Source organism: Pan troglodytes, chromosome 14 (genome assembly GCF_028858775.2).
Source record: "Pan troglodytes isolate AG18354 chromosome 14, NHGRI_mPanTro3-v2.0_pri, whole genome shotgun sequence".
Taxonomy (NCBI): Eukaryota; Metazoa; Chordata; class Mammalia; order Primates; family Hominidae; genus Pan; species Pan troglodytes.
This window is the reverse complement of record NC_072412.2, coordinates 118,483,926-118,508,196: the sequence shown is the minus strand read 5'-3', so window position 1 is coordinate 118,508,196 and position 24,271 is coordinate 118,483,926. Positions and strand designations below refer to the sequence as shown.

The following is a 24,271-nucleotide window of genomic DNA, read 5'->3' as shown; positions in this document are numbered from 1 at the left end:
GGAGGACACCTGAGGATGCCCCGAGGACACCGGAGGACGCCCCGAGGACACCTCTCGAGACACCGGGAAGGGGCTCCTGTGGGTTCTGTCCCTGCGTCCCTCCCACACCTGGGCCCGTTCACTGGCAGGCCACACGCTATGCTGTTGTGGAAAGCAGTCGTCAGGACAGGCTGCACGAGGTGAGCGGGTTCACTGCGCGTGCGAAGGCCCGGCAACCTCCTCAGTACAGGGCCAGTCCTTGTCCACCTCAGGACCCGCCACTGAGCAAGTGCGCCACAGGCCACGTGGGCGGCTCTGGGAGCCCCAGCATCAGCGCAGGGCACGCAGCGCCACACGAGCCACGCCTTCCTCCATCCTCACCGCTGCAGGCACACAGACACTCCCATTCAGGTCCACAGGCAGCATCATCTGCTGTGGGGGCCTCGGGTGGCCTGTGTGGTTGATGATGTTTGCTAAACACCCACAGAGGCCCCCAGTGACTTAGCATCTGCAGTTAAGAAAAGATCTTTGGCACGGGACAGATGGGCCAGTGTGGCGGGCAAGCTTGCATCCCCCTCTGGCTTCCCCAGGAGGCCCTGATGGGCAGGGAGGGCCAGGCTTCCTCCTCCCCGGGCAGTGGGCAGGGTCACTGGGCATCTCACTTTCAGGATTCATGTCTTCTGTCTGGAGAGCAGGGGGAGGTGGAGCGAGTTTGGGTGACTCATTAGGGCCAGGCCTTCCCACCCTAGTGCCGCCCCCTGGGACCAGCCTGCTCTGCCCCTCCCCTCTTCTCCCCATGACCCGCAAAATCACAGCATTATCTGTTTTCCTGCTACAAGAGGAAGAGACAGCTGTACGGAAGATGGCTTCAGGGTTACAAGCTGGAAAGGTAAAGCTTTCCACATGAAGATGCTGAGAATCCAGGGAACGAGAGGAAAGCATTTCGGAGAGAATCCAGGGCAGCTGTAGGTTCATTCACCCCACAGATGCCTTCGGAGCACTGCCTGTGAAAAGTACCCCCGACTTTGTGGCGTTCAGGAGCCAGAAAAAGTCCCATGTTTAGAATTCCAGCCTGCGAGCCAGGGGCCCTCTGTCCCCTCCCGGGGTGTTTCCCACGTGGCCCTGAGCTGAGACTCCATGGGAAGCAGGTGGCTGAGCAGGGAGAGATGTAGCCAGGCGGGACTCAGGCACCAGCCACCAGGAATGCTCTAGGATCCACCCCAAGGCCCCTCTCCGGGTGCCCCAGTGGAGCTGGGATCCCAGAAGTTGGGACCTGGTGGTGTTTTGAAGTTGGTGTTTCCAGACAAGACACAAAACTGCAGAGTATGACACGGCCGGGCTGGGTGGAACTCGAGAGAGGGTGAGGTCAGGGTTGGGACAAGGCCACGGCCTCCAAGGCCAGGGGGCATTCCGGGGGCTCTGTGGCAGCACCCAGAATTCTGCCAGGGCTGGGAGTGGCAGGGGGCAGGGAATGCCCTCTACTTCAGAGTGGGAAAGGCTGGGTTCAGCCAACAGAGCCTAGGAGGCTGAAGGGCCTGGAGGAGCCTGGGGTTTGGTCAAGAGGGAAAATTGGGATGGAAAGGGGGCACCTAGACCCCAAGCATGAGGTGGCAGGCAGGAGCTTGGCAGAGGTCAGGGAGGAGCTTGTGGTGGGGATGGACCAGAAGGTTGGGAAACCCAGTGGTGTTTCCGGTTCTGTGCAGGCACTGGCATCCAGGGCAGTCAGCACCAGGGCCCTGCACCTGGCACACCTGGTATCCCTGCAGGGGGTGGCAGCCGAGGGAACAGCCAGGGAGGGCCCACATCACCCACTGGGCTTGCCACCTCCATCCCGCACAGAAGCACACTGTGAAGTGTTCTGACTGCACAGTTTCTCAGAGCAGAAAATGTACACACCACTTGTGTGAGTTTCTTTATAAAGAAACTGAAGCAGACTTTTATTCTTTATTGCAAGCAGATTCAGGTCTCCTGCTTAGATAATCTAGAGAAAAGTCCAATATAATATTATCCAGTCAGTTTATCTACAGAAATAAAAGTTAAAAACAGAAGCATACAAAATAAACTTTACAGAAATGTTAGATTGGTTTAATTAACAATTTAATTTTTCAAAGCAGATTAATGAATTATCAGTTAAATGTTACTGTGTGGAGACTGATTTATGTTAATGCACCTACTATGTTTAATAATTTAAAAATAAACTCCAGTATTTATGATGATGACAACTATGGATACCATTCATGTTAAATACATTTTTGAAGACCTTCTTTTATTACATTACATAATGAACAGACATTTTAAATGGTGACGCAGACATTATAATTTTAAGTCAGACACAATATATGCATATTAAAATTCTGTATACTTTGATAAAGTAAAAAATAAAGCTATATAAATTGATCTTTAGATTTTTCTGCAAAAGTAGAATCACACTTTCATGACACTTCTAACATATCCCATCAAGGCTGCTTATAGACACAACATCAGAAAGATTTTCATTCCAGTTCACCCACCTTTAGCTTAAAAAAAAAAAAGATTGCATTTGCCAACTGATATTTTTCCTGATTTAAAGTTACAAATGGGTAACTTCCTAAAGAAATGTAGGATGCAAGGACCTGCATATCAAGCTGTTAGACACTGAGTTGTCAAATAAATAATACTAACATTAAATAAGAGTGGTTGTATTATTCAGTACTAGTCAGTGCAAAACACATGAGCTGAGTGGTTTGAAGAACAAGGCTGGAGGTTTCCCGCTACAGCACCAGACCCCTGGCCAAAGCTCAACTCAGGGGAGTCCCCACAGCCTGTCTAAACATTTGTTTAAATGCTCAGCAAGCCGAGCGGATGGTCACCCTGTTGGAGACGCTGGCCGCATCTGGCCTCCTCCCTCGAGACGGTGTGGCCTGCTTGTTCGCCCTGTCTGCTCAGACACAGGCTGGGTTGACTGGGGCTTTAGGAGGCCGCGGCCCTTCCCAGCTGGCTCATGGCGGAAGGCTGGCCGTGCTCCGACGCGTGCAGGGATGAGGTGCGGCGTGGGTGTGGCCAGTCCTGCTGTGGTCGCCTGGTATAGGGCTGAGCCGACGGGAGGTTTCAGCTTGCGAGGCTGGACCTCCCTAAAGGGGAAGGGCCTTGTCCAGGGCACCAAGCTATGTACGTGTGGGAGCTCACATGTGTACGATGTGTGCACGTGTTTACAGGTCTGGGAACTCACTTGTGTGTGTACACATCAATGTGCATGTGTGCAGGAGGCTGCACGTGTTTGTAGTGAATGTACGTGTGCGTGTGTGTGCATGTGTGCAGTAGCTCATACATCTCTCTGCTGTGCATACACGTGTGTGAGAGCAAGCCTGTAGGAGCTTGTACATGTGCGCTTACCTGTACATGCATGTATCACACGTCCGTGTGTAGGAACTTACGCTGTTCATGGTATGTGCATATGTATTGTGTAGGAGCGTGCACACGCGTGTCTGTGGTATGTGTACATGTGCATGTTCTGCATATCTGTAGGTCACACATGCTTTGGTGCATGTACACGTGTGCGTGTGTATGCGTGTAGGAGCTCACACTTGTGTACACGTTTGTATGCATGCATGTGTGCAGGAACTTGCACGTTTGTGGTGTGTACATGTACATATGTGAGTGATCCTGTGTGCAAGCCCCCATGTGGACATGGCTATGAGTGAGCGTGGAGCCAAAAGCCAGGGAACACGCATGCAGCAGGCCCACTGTGCGTGTCTGAGATGGTCTGTGGCAGGGACTGGGTGTGAATCAGTGACCGTGTCTCTGACCAACATGCTGAATTACAAATTGATAATTTATTAACCTGTGCAGCAGCAAATAAGATTTTTCAAAACTCAACAAAGTGCTCAAAGTTGACATTACTTGCTTCAAAGTTAGTTTAAGGCAAGTAAATACTAACTACTGCGAGGTGGAAAATTGCATGAAGACCCTGCAACGTCATTCACTGAGGATCTTCTCATCCTTTTCTTTTTTATCTCGTGCCCCTTGTCTATTTCAAATCATCAGGCACATTCATTTAATAATTTCCCAAGCAATTTTTAAAAAGACGTTTGGGAGTGTGTAAAAGTTTAGTGACTTTCACACTAAAACTTGTTGTCAGAGGTACATGGTGACTATCTCCACACAGGCAGAGCTGGGACCCAACTTACTAAACCTTCACGTGAGAATCTTCTATTTTTAAGGCTGAAGGATGGCAATTAACAATGAAACATAGAAAGCAGATGAAATTGCAACAAATTGTAAAGAAAAAGTGTAGCAAATTATCGTGCCTTAAATATGCTGTTCAACTAATCACTGCCACCAGAAATACCAAGAAAAGAAGATGTGTGTGTAGAGAATAAAATCAAATCTGAAAATTCGCATTCATCAGAGATTGGAACATTCAGTCAAAACTCTCACCAGAATCTAAATGTAAAGTGGCCAAAATTTCATAAACTTAAAAATGAAAGCTTTAAAAACCTATTTTTAAAATTAGACAATATGTTAAATAAATGAATAAAAGAGATATAAACAGCTATGAAAATACTTCAGTGCAAAGGCAATTTTAAGATTTCTAAAAAAATACATTACAAATAATTTGTTAACTGAACATACAGAGAATCTGCCCCCGCTACAGGTATTACATTTATGCCCATATTGGGTTCCTAAAAAGGGCTGTAAAAACGCACACACCATTGTTTGCGGGGGCAGCGTGGGCAGGGCTGCCAAGCCAGGGCGGCCACACAAGGACCTCAGGGCAGGGTGGCCCTGGGGACGCCTGCGGCTCGCCCCTCGGGACAGAGTGGAGTCTTCCCCATTCTGTCTGCTCAAGCCAGTTGCTCACTACCCTCATCTTTGGTGTGATGTTTATTTGTCACCTTATTTTATCCCAACCACTGTGTTCGCTGTTCTTACCGCTGATTTACCCTCTAGTTCAAATAAATATTTTATAGGTAAAAGATTATACAATCAAATGGTGAAATCTGAGCTTCCAAAAATACCTACTGTCGAGCACCTCGGAAACACCCTCTGGGTTTCACTGGCCGGAGCCCCGTTCCACAGCGTGGCGCGGGGCGGGCGTGAGGGCCGGCTCCTCCTCCAGCGTTGGTGGTGCTTTCCTGAAAGGCAGCAGTTTCAGCGTCTGACGTCTGAATCTCACACTGAAATGTCTTCTTTAAGGACCATTAAGGCTATGTCAAAGATTATTTCTAGAAATAGAAATGCCAGTACGGAGAGCAACAGGGACTTCCTATCACAGCAGCCCTGGGGTTGCTAACCCACCCAGAGCAGTGCTGGACAGATCCTAAGACGGAGAGCCCTGCGTGGGGACATGGGGATGAGGGGACGTGGGGACGTGGGGACGGGACAAGGGGACGAGGGGACGAGGGGACGTGGGGACGAGGTGACGAGGTGACGTGGGGACGAGGTGACAGGACAAGGGGACATGGGGACGAGGGGACGGGACGAGGGGACATGGGGACGAGGGGACGGGACATGGGGACGAGGTGACGAGGGGACGTGGGGACGAGGTGACGAGGGGACGTGGGGACGAGGTGACGAGGGGACGTGGGGACGAGGTGACAGGACAAGGGGACATGGGGACGAGGGGACATGGGGACGAGGGGACATGGGGACGAGGTGACGAGGGGACGTGGGGACGAGGTGACGAGGGGACGTGGGGACGAGGTGACAGGACAAGGGGACATGGGGACGAGGGGACATGGGGACGAGGGGACATGGGGACGAGGTGACGAGGGGACGTGGGGACGAGGTGACGAGGGGACGTGGGGACGAGGTGACAGGACAAGGGGACATGGGGACGAGGGGACGGGACGAGGGGACATGGGGACGAGGGGACGGGACGAGGGGACATGGGGACGAGGTGACGGGACGAGGTGACAGGACAAGGGGACATGGGGACGTGGGGACGAGGGGACGAGGGGACGTGGGGACGCAGAGCCCGGCGGGCGGAGCTGCAGCGCGGGAGGCGGGCGGAGGTGCGGTGCTGCCTGTTGGGATCCACCCGTGTCCCGTGGGCCACCCCCATTAGCCCGAGACAGGTTCTGGTGCACGAACACCACCTTGGTGTTGACCCTTCCACGGGGACAGAGGATGTCTGCTCATCACAGCCAAGTATCTGTCTCCCGGCCCTCGCACCCGCGAAATCAATATTCTCCCATAACAGTGGACTGATGGCTCCGTGCCCTGGCGAGTGGCTGATGGACATCCTGGCACTTCTGATGCAGGGCTGGAAGCTGCCGGCGTGGCCTTGTCCTCCCACGTGGCACTGCCTTCTCCACGAGGCGGCCGGTGATGGGGAGACCGAAACTCAGCCAGCCCCAACACACAGGGCAGGCGGGCTTGGACGTAACCGCAGGGAAACCACTCCCAGATGAGCAGGGTACGGCGGTGCATCCGCAGGGATGATGGTATCCGAGTGACCCGGCCCTTCCCACAGCATCCGGATTGGAGGATTGTTGAGTAAAGGATGCACCGCCATGGCTCCACCTCACCCTATGGAGGGCATGGGTGGTGGCCAGGCAAGCAGGAAACAGCAGCATGTGGCGTCCACATGTGGGCCACCATGGGTCCCTGGACGGCTCTTCTCTCCCAGTGACAGCAAAGGCCAATGACGGCAGGTGGGTGAAGACACAGGCCTGGGGGAATGGCCTCTGCGTGACAGCGCGCAGGGTGGGCCAGCAGAATGTCCCTCCTGCGTTGAGCCGAATGCCCAGAGGCCACTGGTGTGGCTCAACAACCACAGTGCTGGGTCCAGGCGGCCAGGGTGCCATGCTCGAGGGCAAGGCTTGTGACCCCCCTCCTTGCCTGCTGGGGGCCAGGAAGAGGCACGTGCACAGTCTCCACAGGCTTAGGACCATCCATCACACGAGCATTCCCACACGGGACCTAGGGCAGCTGTGACTTGGGATGGAACTGCAGTGGTGACGGGAACCGCCGAGGGTGGGTGGGGGCTCCGTGGACACCTTCTCCTTCCAGGCCGTGAGTGTCACCTGCTGAGAGTGGGAGCTGTACCAGGCGGCCGAGGGACAGGTGCTCTGGTAGCCTGGGCTCTGCAGAGAGGCAAGAGGGGTGAATTCTGAGTCGCGGTCCCGAGGCTGTGCGCACCCATTCTGCTGAGAGAACGAGACACATGGTCAGTCTCAGGGATACCCACGGGGCTGCCTGGGGTGACCTGAGCCACTCTGGGATGCACTCACTACCATCGCCTCCTGCAGGAACTGCTAGACTCAACTCAGGACACACCCTCGTCCTGAGGGCAGGCCGGGCGGGATCCACCCCACCGGAGAAGCCATATGGAGGTGAGCGGTCTCTGTCTACGAATGAGGGCCTCTCCTTTTCGGTACCAACAGAGTGACCGTCCCCCTGTCCCACCATCCCAGGGAAGAACCCAGGGGCCCCAGGGATACAGGCCATGGCCGGGAAACCTATGAGCTTCCTCCCTGTAGCTGGCCTCCTGTGCAGTGAGCTCGAACGCCATACCGGTCCCCAGAGACCCTTGAACAAAAGGCGAACTCACTGCCCCAGGGAAGGCAGGCCCCACCCCACAGGGACCGGGTTGATTCAGTACTGGACGTGCCCAGCTTGCGTCCCCTTGGCATGTTGCCTTGGGTGTCACCATACGGATGGGGCCTGCATGGCTTCTGACAGCCCACTGGGGCCCCTGATGTGCACAGGCCCTGCGGGTCTGACCAGCAGGGGGAGCGGCAGGAGGCCGGCGGCACGCATCTGTCTGATGAGGGGCCGTCCCCAGGTCAGCCCGCTTTTAGACCAGGGGGCAGCGGTGGATGCTGGCAGGAGCAGATGTCTTCGTGGCCTCCATGTCTGTTGGAGAGGCGACAAGCTATGTGCTCTGGCTGGCACACAGAAGACCTGCACTCACACCTGCCTGGGCCCCAGTTCCACACAAACCATGCAATAACCACATTTGATTTCAAAGCACGCTCCTTCCTGACGGGCCTTTTAAGTGAAGCTGTGTCCCCCAAAAGACCAGGATCGTGAGCCTGTGTCTGACGATGCTGGGTCTCGTCAGGCTGTGTACCGTGCGTGTGGGGTGAGTGTGCACACGTGTGTGTGCACAGCATGTTCCATGTGTGGTCAGCTTGCCCTCAGGCGTGTTACTTACCTGGGACAGCAAATGCATGTGTGTGTAAAGAGGGCTGCTCTTTTTCACCGTGAACCTTTGTTATCAAAGACAGCACAGCACAGCACAACTTTGGAGGAAAAACGGGTCTGACAGTCACAGCACACGGGCGGCGTCCAGCAGCCGCACAGTTACCTAGCGTGGAGCTAACTGCGCCTTGGCCGCCGTAGGAGGTCCTTCAGGAGGGGCCCGTCGCTGCTCTGTGCGGCCTGGACTGGAGCCTTGTGCTTCACACCCCTCTGCAAGGCGAGGAAAGATACTGAGCGACGTGGGCCACACAGGGCCACCAGGAGTGCTCGGGCCTCTGCCTGCACCATCCGTGGGACCCCAGCAGGAAGAGGCTCAAAGCCCCTGTTGGAGTCTGCATGGGGTGTCATGGAGCTGCCAGGGCAAGGGCTCGGGGCCTCCTGGGAAAACACTGTCCCAGCAGGGCCGCTCCCGTGAGGGGCCCAAGCCCAGAACTGAGACAGCGACAGGCTCAGGGACGGGCCATGGCACCCGCGGGAGGCAGAGGGTCCGAGGTCCCATGGCTGGAATGTCTACCAGGCACCGCTGGAATCCTGAAGCCACACGTTCAGCCACACGCCCACTTCCACGGCAGACAGCGAGCTCCAGGAACCACTCTACCAGGGCCCTGTGACGGACTTTCCTGAGTCCAGCATGCTCACAGAACTCCACTGAGATCTTGTAGCCCAGCCTTAATCAAGGAATAAGGGAAGCACAGGAGCTGAAGAACTGCGGGCTTGGAATTGCAGAATTGCACGTCTGAAAGGGCAAATGCCCAGGTGAGGAGAAGTAGGAAACAGAGGATGAGGCTGCCACCCTTCCTGGGGACAGTGACGGAGAAGTGAACTGCATGCAGATACGCAGAGATGCCAGCACGGGCATATATGTGCAAATCGCACATATATAACATAGACATCTGAGGCCTGTGATGCTTTTCTTTTCCGTAGAAACAGGTTAAAAGAAAGCCATCCACTGGAAGTAACATATGCCCCACGTGAGGACTAGGGACACGTTTATTCCTCCAAAGTTTTGCAGAACGCAGGTGGTCTCAGCGCCATGGCGTGTTCCCGTGTGCGCCGGGCATGTGCTGGCTGCAGGCGCTTTCTGTTCAAGTGCGGACGCCGGCCCTGTCTGTGGGGGTCATGCCGGGGCCCAAGGCCTCGCAGGGGGCAGGAGAAACTCCGTGCCACTGTCTCTGCGCAGCCGGGCTCAGCTTCTGTATGTGCTCAGAAGCAAATCAGCTCTCAACAAACTACATCAATCGTTAGAATGCTTATTTTTAGCTCAGAGTTGGCATGATTTAATCAGTTTCTTAAGGACCTCTTATGAGTCATTAAAATGTTCCTAATAATTTCATCCTAAATGTCTTCAAGTACAGAAATGGTGAGATGAAATTCTGCAATTTAATCTAACAAATTCTGATGACACTAAATTAGAAAAATTTTGATTCTGATTAATTGCTTGGACTTAAAAAAGAACCATTTTGTCAGTTAAAAATCGTGTTTAAAATATATAGAAGATGATGTTATTAAAGGGAAAAGAAGCCTTTTTCTGCTTTGGGCATTTTTCTAAGCTGCATTTGGTAAAACAGTAATACCAAGTATGCATTTTCAAAGCATCACTGATTTGGAGGCATGTGTGAAGGCGGTATTTGGTGCAGGAGCACACGGCTAAAAGACAGAACGCGACTTCAGGACGGCGTGCAGGCCCCTGCAATCTCGGCTCTTACCACGGACACCACCGCAGAAAAATGGCGTGTGAACGCCTCTACACTGCCCAGAAAGGCCAAGGTCGTCATTTTTAAAGCAAATTATTAATAGAAGGCTTTTTTGAAAAACAATGAGGTTTTCATTTAAAAAACAGTAAAAAGGGAATTTGGTCAAACATTTGACACCAAACACTTCCGTCCCCTCTGTCTCCAGTTGTGTGGCTCAGCCTGGCTCCCCTTTTCTGAAATGTGCGTGGGTCCTGAGCAAACCGTGTTATCCTAGCTGCCCTCAGTCTTTCCAGCTGCAGAATGGGCACAGAAGTGGGTGCGTGAGGGAGGAGGCCTTGTGATCCACGCTCTACAGGCTGCAGAGGGAAGGGTGTGTGAGCTCAGGGCCTGGATGACCTGTGAATTGCAAACTCTCACACCTTCCTGCTTAGGAACCCCTCTGACACCTGTGTGAGGGGTCATGTGGCCAGCTCTCCGCTGTCAGCTGTGTCTGAACCCTCACACAGGTGGGTTCTGAGGCTGCACGGACGCTGAGGGAGAAACCCTGGTTAACTGTGACTGATGGAAAGCACAGCCCACGATCAGTCTGTGCATGAGAAGGTGTAAGTGGTGGCGGGACTTCCCGACGTGAGGCTGCTGTACCCAGCGCCTGGTGGACGCCGCGTCAGAGCACGTGGACTCAGGGCTCTGGTGAGGGGCATGGCCCTGCTGCCCCGTGTCTACCATCCCAAGTGCGTGGAAGGCAGAGGAGCATCACCTTGTTCCGTCAGAAACTCAGGCTGCTGGAAGTCTGAGAAAGCATAAAGATGGTTGACTGCTCGACAGAAAGGCACTGGCTCTTAGTCTTAGTCCCGAGGTCAGCGGCCACGCACACAGGGGTGTGTGAACAAGGTGGGAGGATTTAGGCAAAGCGGTCGGAAGACGGAAGGAAATGGGAAGGAAAGAGAAACAAGAGACACAGCTGAGTTAGTCAGAGGCTCGCCACCACGTGCACGTTCTTCTGGTCACTCTGGGCGGACACTGGTGCCCCCCACCGTGACCCGCCAGCCCCTCCCACCCCCTGCTTTATGCCTTCTGCAGGTCCCGCTGTGTGGCTGTTCATAAGCATTCCCGGGGGTCTTGTGGGACGCAGAGACCCACAGCAATACAGGGGCTTCTAAACAAAGGGTGGGACGGGGAGGGTCCTCACTGGCATTCCCAACGTGCCCACCCATCCTGGAGATGAGTCGCAGAGCAGAGGGCCTGTGGTCAGACACATCCGGGGGCGTGGCCCTCGGCAGCCCCGACTCTGGAGGCTGCGTGCACAGTGCATGGAAGAGCCCAGACTCCTGCGGGGAGAGGCCCTCCTAACCCCCGGAGTTGAACTCCTGCCTGCTCAGGCATCTTTGACCAAGCACCTCTGCAGCCACACGCACCCAGGGGCCAGGTGGGGCTGAGACTCTTGCAAACCCCAAGCCACACCACTGTGGCCACAGCTGGGGGCCCAGCAGACACCCCCAAGCTGTACCTGCTTTCTCTCGGGGTCAGACCCCCAGCCCTGCTGTCTTTTCTGTGCCTGATGTCCTCGTTACATGCGTGTCTGCCATGTCCCCATGTATGGGATGTGGTTATGAACACGTGTCCCATGCACAGAGCCCTGTCATGAACACGTGTGCCCGCTGTGGAACTGCACAGCTAAAGAGCTCAGGAACCAAGGACCGTGCTTAGAGAAAACCACCACTGGACAGCTGCTTCTCGGGCCACAGGCAGGGCTGGGCAGTGAGTGGCTGCTTGGGGCCGGTGAGTTTCCCCTGAAGCACTGGGGGCCGCGGAGTCTCAGCCTGGGCCCCGGCTCCAGCTCCCACTGTCTCCCCTCCTGCACAGAGGCCCCTCAGTGGGACCTTCTTATAGCAGCCAACTGGCACGTTCTGCTGCGTTTCTCCTGCCTGTGGACCCCGAGTCAGTGGAGCTGTGTGTGGACATTTTCACTACATTGAGAGACAGTCTCTTCACCACGAGTTTTGCTCGCTCTGATTTTACAAACTGTGGCGGGAGGCATGAAGGAGGGAGTGCCGGGAACTGGTGGCATCGGTTTCAACATTTCAAATCGGCACCAATGTCCCAAGAAAGCTCTCAGGCCAGGGTCCCATTCTGATTGTTGGAGGTGGGCGGTGGGTGAGGCTGTGCCCCCCAAGGGAGGGCGGCCTGTCTTCCCTCCCAGCACAGCAGCACCGCTGCGAGCCAGCCCCCGGGTGTCTGAGCTACGTGAGTGAGTCGGGGCTGGGGCCCCGGCCCCCACTCACTACCCGTCTTCCTCCCACCTGGGCAGCCTCACACCCTGCAGGAGCAGCCACTGCCAGGGGCCCCCACCCCTCGTTTCCCCATTGGGCTTCAGCACTGCCCAGTCCAGGGCTCCACCTCAAGGAGTGATTAGAAATTTCGGGGATGAAACTTGAAAACTTGCATTGTTAATAGAGTCCTGAGGGACCGTGACAGGTGCAGCGGCCCTCTGAGGACAGGCAGGCTTCCCAGTAAAGCAGCAGAGGTGGGTCGTGGTCACTGCCTCTGATTTAGGGTTGAGCTTGAAGGCAGAGGCCAGCTGCTGAAAAGGATGGGGGACCGGGAGCTAAGTCCTCACACCTGCCAAACCCTGCACCTGGGGGGACACTCGGCATCGTCACGTCTTCCCTGGACCCAGAATTCTGCTTGTGCCTAAAACTTGGGCGTGTGTAAAATAAGCAGCTCCACCAATACCAGCATTTCCTGATACAGATGCTACCGTTTCCAGCCAGATTTACCATCCTTAAAAATTATGTAATTCAACCTTTTAAAGTAATGATTAATTTTAAAAAAGGTTTGCATTTACATGAAATAATTTGCCTTTTGCATCAGTCTTTTTTCTCTTATTTGTGTCTCATTTCAGATGACTGTTTAGGTTGAAACATAAAATTAGACATCGGTCATCGCAAATGTACCTGATGTTTAACACCATGCATCATTAGGAAACTCATTAGTGACACTTGAACTGATCACGTTTCATGAAATCCAAACCTTTCACACTGTCTTTCAAAACGGTCATCTCCCAATCCTAACGCCAGGGCCCTGAGGCACCCCCGCCCCGGCTGGGGACACTCCGTACCTGGACTCTCTCTGTTGCTGTTGGCCACAGCTGCCGGCACAGGACTTTCTTGAGGACATCGGGAAGGAGGCTGACAGTCACCAGCAGCACGATGGCCAGCCAGGCGGGCCCGCTGGACAGCATCTGGATGAACACGTAGTACATCCTCTGGTAGTTGAGGAACGGCCTGAGGGGCAGGGAAGAGAAGCCGCTGGTGAGGCATGTACTCCCTGGGGCTGGCCTCTCTACTCACTGGAGAGGCCGTCTGTTCAGGGAGTTTACACTTTTGTCAGTGAGAGTTGCTTGGCAAGCCACGGAGCCTGCTCTGAATTTATCATATAAAAAATGAACACTGAACCTCCCGGTAATGCTGGGGTAAGAGGAACGGGAGAAGGAATTCTATGAAGTCATCTCAAATGGGACATAGAAGTCTCTGAAGTTCAGTTTCACAGAAGCAAAAAAAAACAAAAAACAAAACACAAAGGGATTGAAATAGGGATGTTTTTCTATCTTGAAGTCTCGGATGGGAAGGACGTCCTGAGCACTGGTCGTCAGTACAGAGCAAGCAATGACTTCTCTCCCCAGAAAGAGGATGATTCAAAGACGTCTGCGTCAGCCTCCATGAGGGAGGCTGGCAAGGATGCAGGGACCAGTGACCCGCAGCCAGCCCGAGTCCACAGGTCCACGTCTATACGTGCCTTCCGGTAACGTTTCCTGATCGCCTTTCACATCCCAAGCACTATGGATGGTGGCAGAGACACAGAGATAGGGCCCCACCTCCAGGAAGCACAGTGAAACTGGTGTGTGGACAACAGGAGGGAAACGGAAGCAGGGCATGGTGGGTAACGGGAGGGACACGGAGCTGCTGGCAGACCTGGGATGGGGCTGGGGGCACCCACGTGGTGCTGGTGGCGGGCAGGAGGATGGGGTCTCATCACCAAGCGGTGGTGACATGGTGAGCTCCCAGCACATCAGAGATGTGGGGTCAATGTTTTAGGAAACAATGTGAGAGGCCGTGGTTCTACCAAGGCTGACGGGCTGTGGCTCCTTGGCTACAAAGCCCAGGAGCTGGTCAGAGAGGTTTGGGATGGAATCTTCCTCTTACAGAGCCATCGCCTTCAGGGCTGTTAGAATGGCCGGGCTCTCCAGAGCCGGGCTGGGCTCTCTAGAGCTAAGCAGGGTTCTCTGGGGCTGGCAGGGTGACTGACACCCTCCAAGCTCGGCTCTCATCTCTGAGACTGTGTAATGCAACTTGGGGCCACCAGGGGCCGCTGGCTGAACGAGAGAATCCGGAGGGACTCTTCCTGGGCTGAGAGTCCCGCCCAGGTCAGGGGCCCTGAGGCATCCTGAGTGGGTTGCTGGCTTTCCCTAGGCCGGCTACTGACCCCAGGTCTGCAGAGGGCTGTGGCAGAGGCTGCTGCGCTGGGGCTGAGACTGGGACCTGGTCCTGGGCCCATACCACTCAGCGTCGTTTCCTGGCTTACAGCGACAGTCTCTAGACTGACCACCCTGCCTATGTCGCTCTCACCAGCTCAACACGCAGCCACCGTGGGGTTTTTAAAAGAGCCACTCAACTCTGCTGTGCTCTGCCTCGACTGACCACGACAGCCTCGAGCCAGGATCCTCACGGCCGGCGGTCCAGGAGGCCGCCATGCCTGCTCTGCAGCCTGCTCCGGGCCCCTCTCCGCTGGCCACGGCTCCCACTCACGGAGGACCTAATCCCGCCCGGGCCTGCGTGCCTGCTGCTCTCCCCCAAACCAGAGGCTCCCCCAGGAGTCAGGCTGCTGCGGGCAAGGTCCAGCCCCACCATGCCTGGGCCCCATCTTGCTGCGGGGCGTGAGGATGGAGTGAGACAGGACCTGTCAAATGCCTGGCCAGTGCCTCGTTGTGGAAGGCGGTTACCAGCTGGGACTTGCTGTGATGATGGCTCTTCTTCCAGGTTTCAAATGACTGTTTCTGAAAAGTCACCTCTGGCCTTTCAATCTGACATGGGTCCCCTGGTGCAGAATCCTGGTCTGTTCCTCCGTGTAACTCGTCACAAGCTGTTATCAGTTAGTGTCTTTCTCCCCCGGAAGATGCAAGTCACCGGAGCAGGAAACCCCTGGTGTCTTGCCCCCGACTGTATCCCAGGACCCCACGACACCCAGCACACAGCAGCCATTCAACAAACACTTGCCCCAACCAACAGGGCCGCACGGAAAATGTGTCTTCAACCCTTGATAAAAAAATAACCACCACATGATATTTATCAGATTATCAGCTACTTATCAGATATTTACCAGATCACTCCTCCCCAGAGAAGCGAAAAGACAACGTAGAACAGCAGCGACCCCCAGATGACAAAATGGTTGATCCAAGTCCAGTAGTGTGTGTCTAATGCAAGCTAAAAGGAAAAAAAAAAGGGCAGTTAACGGTGTCATCTGAGCAGTCAGAATGATCGTGATGGGCAGGACAGAGAGCCAGGGGGTGACGAAAAACTAAACCAAACCCAAGACCCAGCAATGATGACTCAATGCCTGCAAAAAACGGCTCAGGAAGAGAAAGCCACACCTCACACCGCTCCGGAGACAAAGCCACACCTCACACCGCTCCGGAGACAAAGCCACACCTCACACCGCTCAGGAAGACAAAGCCACACCTCATACCACTCAGGAAGACAAAGCAACACCTCACACCGCTCAGGAAGACAAAGCCACACCTCACACCGCTCAGGAAGACAAAGCCACACCTCACACCGCTCAGGAAGACAAAGCCACACCTCACACCGCTCAGGAAGACAAAGCCACACCTCACACCGCTCAGGAAGACAAAGCCACACCTCACACCGCTCAAGAAGACAAAGCCACACCTCACACCGCTCAGGAAGACAAAGCCACACCTCACACCGCTCAGGAAGACAAAGCCACGCCTCACAGTGTGCATGGAGAGGAAGAATGTGGGGACGCCACAGCCCTGGGTCCTAGGTAAGGGAGCCATGGATGTATTTCCCAGATGGCAGCATGTGGGCCACAGACCAAAGTGTTGTTTATATCACCACCGAAGAAAGTCATTCAGATTAAGGTGTTCTTTATGTCTCTACTGAAGAAAGTTACTTCTTAAAATTTTTTTGAGACAGTCTCCCTCTGTCGCCCAGGCTGGAGTGCAGTAGTGCGATCTTGGCTCACTGCAACCTCCACCTCCCGGGTTCAAGCGATTCTCGTGCCTCAGCCTCCCAAGTAGCTGGGATTACAGGCGCGTGCCACCACGCCCGGCTACTTTTTGTGTTTTTAATAAAGATGGGGTTTTGCCATGTTGGCCAGGCTGGTCTCAAACTGCTGACCTCAGGTGATCCATCCACCTTGGCCTCCCAAAGTGTTGGAATTACAGGCGTGAGCCACTGTGCCTGGCCAGAAAGTTACTTTAGAGTCAGGTGTTGTTTACATCACTATCTAAGAAAATCACCTTAGGAATGTTTTGGTATCACTTTTTAAGACTCAGTCTGATAGGTTTTGAGATTTCATAATGATATATTCTGTATAGAATTTCACTGAACTTTAAAGAGTGAAATTTTTCAAAATACATTAATTTGTTTCAATTAAAGTGTATTTTGATGGCGCTGGGGGGAGGGCTACTTGCCACTGAAAACAATTCTAGCCTGAATTCTTTCACAAAGAAGCAGCTTGCTCCCGAGGTTACCTCCGGTGTAGCTCTGGGGTTTGCACATGGGGTGGCCGGGTGTGCTGAGTGGCTGTGCATTACTTGTCTAAACAGCAGGACAAGGATGCCCAGGGGTGCCCCAGGAGCCAGCCAAGGCTGGGTGGAGAGTGGCTTCCAGCCTCAGTACAGAGTTATAATTCAGAGAGCTCAGAGTGCGTGAGGCCTACACTGCAGGGGTTCACTGTGGCTGGGGGAGGAACGTGAGCGCGAGACCACTTACCTTTAGTGTAACTGTGAACACCATCACGGTGAATACCAGCGTTCCAAACGTCCAGTTTCCAAATATCTGTTTGGGGAAAACGGTCCAAGTCATCTCGTTTTTATGTATTTTTTTTCTCTTTCACAATCAAGAGTTTTAGAAAATACACCTCATTTTTCTTGCATGCCAACACTTCAAACCCCAAAGATATAAGCACTATATTTTCTTATTATCCCGTAAAAGAAGATGCAGCAACTCCCCAGAGCACGGCAGGACGCCCCCATTTCCTGGCTGCATCTCCCACCACCAGTTCTGTGGCTTGGTGATGGGCTCAGAGCCTGCCTATCTGCAACTTGCTGCCCGCTCCTGACGCTGGCCCTGCTCAATGCTCTCAGCCACAACAGACGTCCCAAGGTCTCAAACTGAGCACAAAAACTCCCTCACAGCTGGCATTTAAATATCCATAATGCAAACTCGGGTACACGCAAACCTCCTTTTTCTGTTTTGTGTTTTACGTAGAAGAGACGGTTGCCTGAGTACCCAGCTACATTCCACGGGTTTCAGGAACAAACTCATAGATTGTGTCTGTTCTCTTCTGAACTCAGCTCAGACTCCTGCCTGCTGTTGAAGAACAGCGGCGGGAACGTTCTGCGAGTAAATGCAGAGGAAACACCCCAGGCACCCATGCAGAGGGGGAAGCCTGGGGGCTTCCCTCGGGGAACCTCCCTCAGGACAGAGAAGACAAGCCAGCAGACAGGACAGGGCTGGACAGAGGCTGCCCCGCGTGCGGCCAGAACCACAGATCCGCCAGCAGTCGCGCCCAGGTGGCCGTGGAGGAGGGAAGGTCAGTGGGACCCACGAGCTGCCAGCTGGCAACGCAGCACAGACCCAGACACACCTGTGAGGACCGCGCACCCAACCCGTGAGGACCGCGCGCCCGACCCCCGAGGACCACACACCCAACCCGTGAGGACCGCGCGCCCGCCCCGTGAGGACAGCACGCCTCTCTACCGCACGAGGCACAGGCCAGAAAGGGCTGCTGCCCAGACCACCCCCCGCCTTGGGGAAAACCCCCGACTGGAAACTTGTTTCGGGAGAACCTGCTTTCCTTTGGGACGCTCCTGCGCTGTGGCCCATATGATTTCTAGTTTATCGGATTCCATGAACTGCACCTCGCAGGGAATTTTATTTTATAAAGAATTAAAAAGCGGGCCGGGTGTGGTGGCTCATGCCTGTAATCCCAGCACTTTGGGAGGCCGAGGTGGGCGGATCATGAGGTCAAGAGTTTGAGACCAGCCTGGCCAACATGGTGAAACCCCGTCTCTACTAAGAATACAAAAATTAGCCGGGCGTAGCAGCGCATGCCTGTAATCTCAGCCACTAGGGAGGCTGAGGCAGGAGAATTGCTTGAGCCCGGGAGGCGGAGGTTGCAGTGAGCAGAGATCACGCCACTACACTCCAACGTGGGCGACAGAGCACAGACTCTGTCTCTTAAAAAGCTGGAATACAAATGGCTGTTCTTCAGAATTCAGTTTCAACCAAAACAATATACCTATCACCATACCCCTTGATTCAGCTGAGGTGAGGGTGTGGGCTACAGTCCTCCGACATGGTCAGTGGGATAACATCTTATTTGTAGATTCTAGAAAAAAGTGTTAGGACCTTTTGTAGTGAACACCGGCTTCTTAGGGGCCCCCGTCAACACATCCTTCAGTTTTTCCCTCACTTCCTCATTGTGATCAGAAGTGGGCCTCCTCTTCTGGCTTGGAAATGCCTGGCCTACCGTGTCACTCGGATCTACACATGCTTGTGGTTCTCGGCTGGGGCAGCCTTGCCCCCAGGGACACCTGGCCGTGGTGGAGACATTTCTGGGGCGTGGGGTCTGCTAGCTTTGGATGCGGGGGTGGAGGGGCTGCTGAGTGCACACGACAGTGGCCCACGAAGATGTACATCTGGCCCCAGTGTCAGCAGAGCCCGGGTGAGAAGCCTGTTTCACACTCACCAAAAAGTACCGTCTCTTCGTGGCTTAACTTCTGGGGCAGGAAAATATCATGCTTCTAGGAACAGCTGTGGCTTGGCAGCAGCCTACAAGCACATGTGGCCAGCAAGGTGCTGGAGGGCAGGAGGCTGCTGTGCTGTAACTGGAAGCTAATGCTTTCAGCCAAGTGGTGCCTCCACAGCAGCTGAGGGCGGCTTTGCACCCAGACAACCACATCAGCTGGGCCTGGAGGAAAAGCCCCTGACGCTGCCCAGCTCTCCTCTTCCTCCCCCAGGCCTCACCTTGGCCATCCCAACACAGAACTCTGAAAGAGTTAGATGGCAGCAAGACATGAACTCAAGGGTGCCCTGTGAAGCAGTGTGTGTCACCAACAGCGCCACAGGTGATAACTGCAGTGAACTCACACGGCCTCCTCACTGTCCCCTCTCCCTGCTGTGAGCCGAGAAGCTGCCTTTCTAAGCTCCCAGCTGGGGCTCCCTGGGTTTAGGGGGTAATGGCAAAACTGGGATAAGGAGTTAGGCCTCAGGATGCCTGGTCCTGCAGAGCACATGGGCCACAGCTGTAAGCTTTATAGGTGAGGAACAAAGCACAGCTATCGTGAATCCAGAATCAGGCATCTTGGTCAGGGCCCCTGAGAAACGGTGACCCATTACTAACCTGTGTCCACGTCCTTTGGAAGCTAGTCCACTGTGGAGCTATCCTGAAACGCATCTCTGGAAAGCCCTCTTATTCCCCTGGTGGCCTGAAGTGGGGCCCCCAGGTGAACTGCCATGATGTGGTTTGGCTTTGTGTCCTCACCCAAATCTCATCTCAAATTATAATCCCCGTGTGTTGGAGGGAGAGCCTGGTGGGAGGTGACTGAATCATGGACGTCGTCCTTGCGGATCTCGTTGACGGTGGGCGAGTGAGTTCTCATGAGATCTGGTTGTTTCAAAGTGTGTAGCATTTTCCCCTTTGCTCTCTCTCTCCTGCAGCCTTGTAAAGAAGGACCTTGCTTCCCCTTTGCCTTCCGCCATGATTGTAAGTTTCCTGAGGCCTCCCCAGCGATGCTTCCTATGCAGCCTGCAGAACTGTGGGTCGATTAAACCTCTTTTCTTCCTAAATCACCCTGTCTCAGGTAGCTCTTCAGAGCCATGTGAAAATGGACTAACATGTGCGGATAGTTTATTACTACAATTGCTGGTCGTTATTTCCATCAGATTCTGGGGGTGGCAGGCATCCCTGGGATACCAATCTCCTTTTTCAAAGGGCTTTTCACAGGGACCCTTTTCTTCCAAGTGACATCAACGCCATCCCCAGTGAAGCTCCTGTTTCTGATTTCTGTGGAACCCTGTCCTCATGTGACAGGCACATCTCAGCCAAGAACCTGACCAGTGCGAAAGCCTCACTCCTTCAGCAGATCTGCCTCTGGGGCTGGCCACCCTCCACCACTGCAGGCTAAGCCCCATGCCCCCACTTCCTCCCTCCTTTGAGAATGAGTATTCCTATAGAAGCTTTCTGCTCAAAAAGTCCTCAGACCAGACCCATTTAACTCTGATGTATAAAAACATCCACGGCCAGCATAACTTGCGGCTTCTCAAGGTCACGGTCATGAGTGGCATCCACTGCCTCCCCTCCCTGTGCAGATCCCTCTGCCTCCCACCTGGCCCATACGTGGACCGCTCGTGTTTCAGCTGCTCTCACCGCATCCTACGTCTATCAAAGCACGTTCCGAGCTTTTAACCGTTCACTTAGGAATGTCTTGCTGTTCAACAAATAACTGTTGTCTTCGCATTCTCATTTGTGGCATCAAAATGAGAAGTTACTATGGCTTACGATGTCAGTGTAGAAAATGCTCCATTGGTGAATTTTGAAAGAGATGTACATAATTCTATTGTTCCTCCAATCCTACACAGGATCTATAGACATTCCTATAGAATAATTTAGGTCTTTAAAACAAAGTAGCTCTCACCCAAGAACAATCAATCCCAGAGGGCCTCTGAACTGTAACCCCGTTGGGAGTATCCTGGTTGGAAGGGAGATTCTCAGGGGTGAGCACCCCAACCCCAAATTGCTACGTAAGGACCAAGAGGGCTGTCAGCCACTAGGACTGCCCCCAAGTTCCCTGAGTGCTGGCATCACCCCGGGGCTACACGCGGGTTCCGTGGGGGCTCAAGCTACCTTCCAGGACATAGCCAGGAGCTGGAGGGTACAGCCGGAAGAGACCAGGAAACAGGAGCTAGTAGAAATCCTCGGATCCCAGGAAGGCAGCAGAGCCACAGTGCCCACTGACCACCTGGTGCAGCTGACTGGGGACACGCCAGGGGTCCAGGGATCCGAGAAGGCGGAGACGCTGCAGAGACCCTGCCAGGAAGGCTGAGAGAAGCCCCTGGCACTGCGTTGCCAGCACCTCATTCAGGAGCACAGCCGGGCAGCCCTCCCAGGACAGTGGCGCCCGTGTCCTTGCCCCTGAAGCCCATCTCCGGGGGCTCTTGGGAGGCACCTTCACATTCACGCTGCGATTTGGAACTAGAACAACCCAGAGGCCGCACTGGGCAACACCATGAAGTCTGGAGCCGGACGTCCGGGTATGACCCAGGCCCTGCCCCTCGGGAGCTGACACTGCACAGGGTGTCTAGTGTGTCCGAACTTCTCTTTCCTCAGCTTTCACATGATCTGAACGTCCAGCTGATAGGGTGGTTGTAGTGAACCAGGATGGTGTCTGTGAGAGAAAACTGGAAAATCAAGTGTGGGAAAAAGAGGACTTGCTCTTGCCATCGGCAGCCGCCAGGAGCCTGGACTCTCAGTGCTCAGGACACCACCTCTTAGTTCTCTCTAAGGGCTACGCGAGATGCTTACGTAAGCCCAGCTCGGAAGAAAATCTCACAAAAGATACAAAAGAATCAACAGGTAGCTCTGTTTGATGACGTTCACAGCCTGGTGGCATTCAGGAATTATTCAATTAAAATAAACGAAGACAAAGAATAAGTTCTAGAAAACTTAAAGCTTTTAAAACAGTGAAATAATATTTGAATTGGTTCTCAAGATAGACCTGGTAAAAACTGATTTAAGTGATGACGAAGGATAACAGCAGTGTTTAGTAAAGAGAAATGAAAACAACTAAAGCAGGTAAATGGTGCACAGGACACAAAGCAGGACTTTTGTGTTTGAACCCAGCAGTCTGAGGGACAAACACACAGGGAGAGAGAGGTCAGGCTAAACAAGGAACGAAGCCGATTTCTGTTTAGAAGTCACCCAGAAGGGGCTGCTGAAGAGGGACTTTCTCCGAGGTCAGCGCTGGTGTCTGCTTGTACGGCTAGTTAAATACCTGAGGCATTTAAGCAGGGATGGTCTCTGACATCTACCGAATGCCTGGTGTGGCTCTCTCAGGAAGCACAGGGCCCCACCGGGCCTCCCACACATGCCTGTGCTGCCTTTAATTTAAAATCGAGGGAAGCTCCCATGAATCCAGTCAATTCGGAAAACATCCCTGGCTCAATGGGCCACCCTGACATGGAAACCGAGGGAACACAGCAAGGATGTGCGTCAGGAGGCGCACACACCCTTCTAACACAGAGCTAGCTCTGGGGTGCGTGGGGCAGCAGCAGCTAACGGCGTTTCTACTGACAAAGCACACAGGAAGTCACGTTTGAAAATATTTTCGAGAAATATTTCATTTGTAATGCACTCCAAAAACACAGAGAAACGACAAACCCATGATTGTCTTACCATATGTGTGTTGGTAGTCATTATCTGAGAGTGGGAAGGGACGCCAGTGGCAAAAAGAAAAAAGCAAGATACAAATAAAACAAACCCCCAGGGGTTAGGCAAACAACCAGAGAGTGAATGTCCGCTAGAAAACTACAAATCTACTCATCACAGAGGAAGCCGACTAAGTATGGTACTCAGGGAAATCTAACACCGGCTCAACGTGGAATTCATTCCCGCATCAAAAACGCAATGTCTAAATGGTATAATGGTACCACCAGGTAACAAGCTGATGGTGAACTGTTAGTTAGAGATAAAGCCTGAAAACCTCAGCAGGCTGGCCGTGCATGGTGGCTCACGCCTGTAATCCCAGCACTTCGGGAGGCCAAGGCGGGCAGATCACCTGAGGTCAGGAGATGGAGACCATCCTGGCTAACACGGTAAAACCCCGTCTCTACTAAAAATTCAAAAAGTCAGCCGGGCGTGGTGGCGGGCGCCTGTAGTCCCAGCTACTTGGGAAGCTGAGGCAGGAGAATGGCGTGAACCCAGGAGGTGGAGCTTGCAGTGAGCCAAGATTGCGCCATTGCACTCCAACCTGGGCAACAGAGCGAGACTCCGTCTCAACAACAACAACAACAACAACAACAAAAACAAAAAAAACTTCAGCAGGACATTTCCTTACAGCAACACTGAGCACTCAGCTAACGCGATCTTTAAAGTGACCCAGAGCTATGCACATGTGGTGATGGACCCCGCTGGGAAGCTGCATGGGCCGCACTGAATTACTGCGCAGGTGGTGATGGACCCCGCTGGGAAGCTGCACGGGCCGCACTGAATTACTGCGCAGGTGGTGATGGACCCCGCTGGGAAGCTGCATGGGCCGCACTGAATTACTGCGCAGGTGGTGATGGACCCCGCTGGGAAGCTGCGTGGGCCGCACTGAATTACTGTGCAGGTGGTGATGGACCCCGCTGGGAAGCTGCACGTGCTGCACTGAATTACTGCCCATGTGGTGATAGACCCCGCTGGGAAGCTGCACGGGCCGCACTGAATTACTGCGCAGGTGGTGACAGACCCCGCTGGGAAGCTGCACGTGCTGCACTGAATTACTGCACATGTGGTGATGGACCCCGCTGGGAAGCTGCACGGGCCGCACTGAATTACTGCGCAGGTGGTGATGGACCCCGCTGGGAAGCTGCACGTGCTGCACTGAATTACTGCACATGTGGTGATGGACCCCGCTGGGAAGCTGCACGGGCCGCACTGAATTACTGCGCAGGTGGTGACAGACCCCGCTGGGAAGCTGCACGTGCTGCACTGAATTACTGCACATGTGGTGATGGACCCCGCTGGGAAGCTGCATGGGCCGCACTGAATTACTGCGCAGGTGGTGATGGACCCCGCTGGGAAGCTGCGTGGCCTGCACTGAATTACTGCGCAGGTGGTGATGGACCCTGCTGGGAAGCTGCGTGGGCCTGCACTGAATTACTGCGCATGTGGTGATGGACCCCGCTGGGAAGCTGCGTGGCCTGCACTGAATTACTGCGCAGGTGGTGATGGACCCCGCTGGGAAGCTGCATGGGCTGCACTGAATTACTGCACAGGTGGTGACGGACCCCGCTGGGAAGCTGCACGGGCTGCACTGAATTACTGCGCAGGTGGTGATGGACCCTGCTGGGAAGCTGCACGTGCTACACTGAATTACTGCACATGTGGTGATGGACCCTGCTGGG

The 24,271-nt window shown here is 54.1% G+C and overlaps 1 protein-coding gene across 14 annotated transcripts in view; it reads right to left on the bottom strand.

Annotated features, from left to right (window-relative positions):
* Positions 1-1,878: 1,878 nt before the first annotated feature.
* ATP11A (ATPase phospholipid transporting 11A) overlaps positions 1,879-24,271 on the bottom strand; it is a 198,081-nt gene continuing 175,688 nt past the window's right edge. For 4 of the 14 annotated variants that reach the window (XM_009427269.5, XM_063792361.1, XM_054665586.2 and 1 more), the window contains 4 exons: positions 16,874-16,939; positions 15,237-15,340; positions 12,979-13,144; positions 1,879-7,109 (listed from right to left, as the gene is read on the bottom strand). In XM_009427269.5, coding sequence (XP_009425544.3) covers positions 6,858-7,109; positions 12,979-13,144; positions 15,237-15,340; positions 16,874-16,939 — 588 coding nt within the window. In that variant the 3' untranslated portion in view covers positions 1,879-6,857. Of the gene's footprint in view, positions 8,377-10,617; positions 10,705-12,978; positions 13,145-15,236; positions 15,341-16,873; positions 16,940-24,271 lie in introns of all 14 variants that reach the window. The other 10 variants (XM_009427277.5, XM_009427271.5, XM_009427272.5 and 7 more) reach the window with 10 other exon arrangements.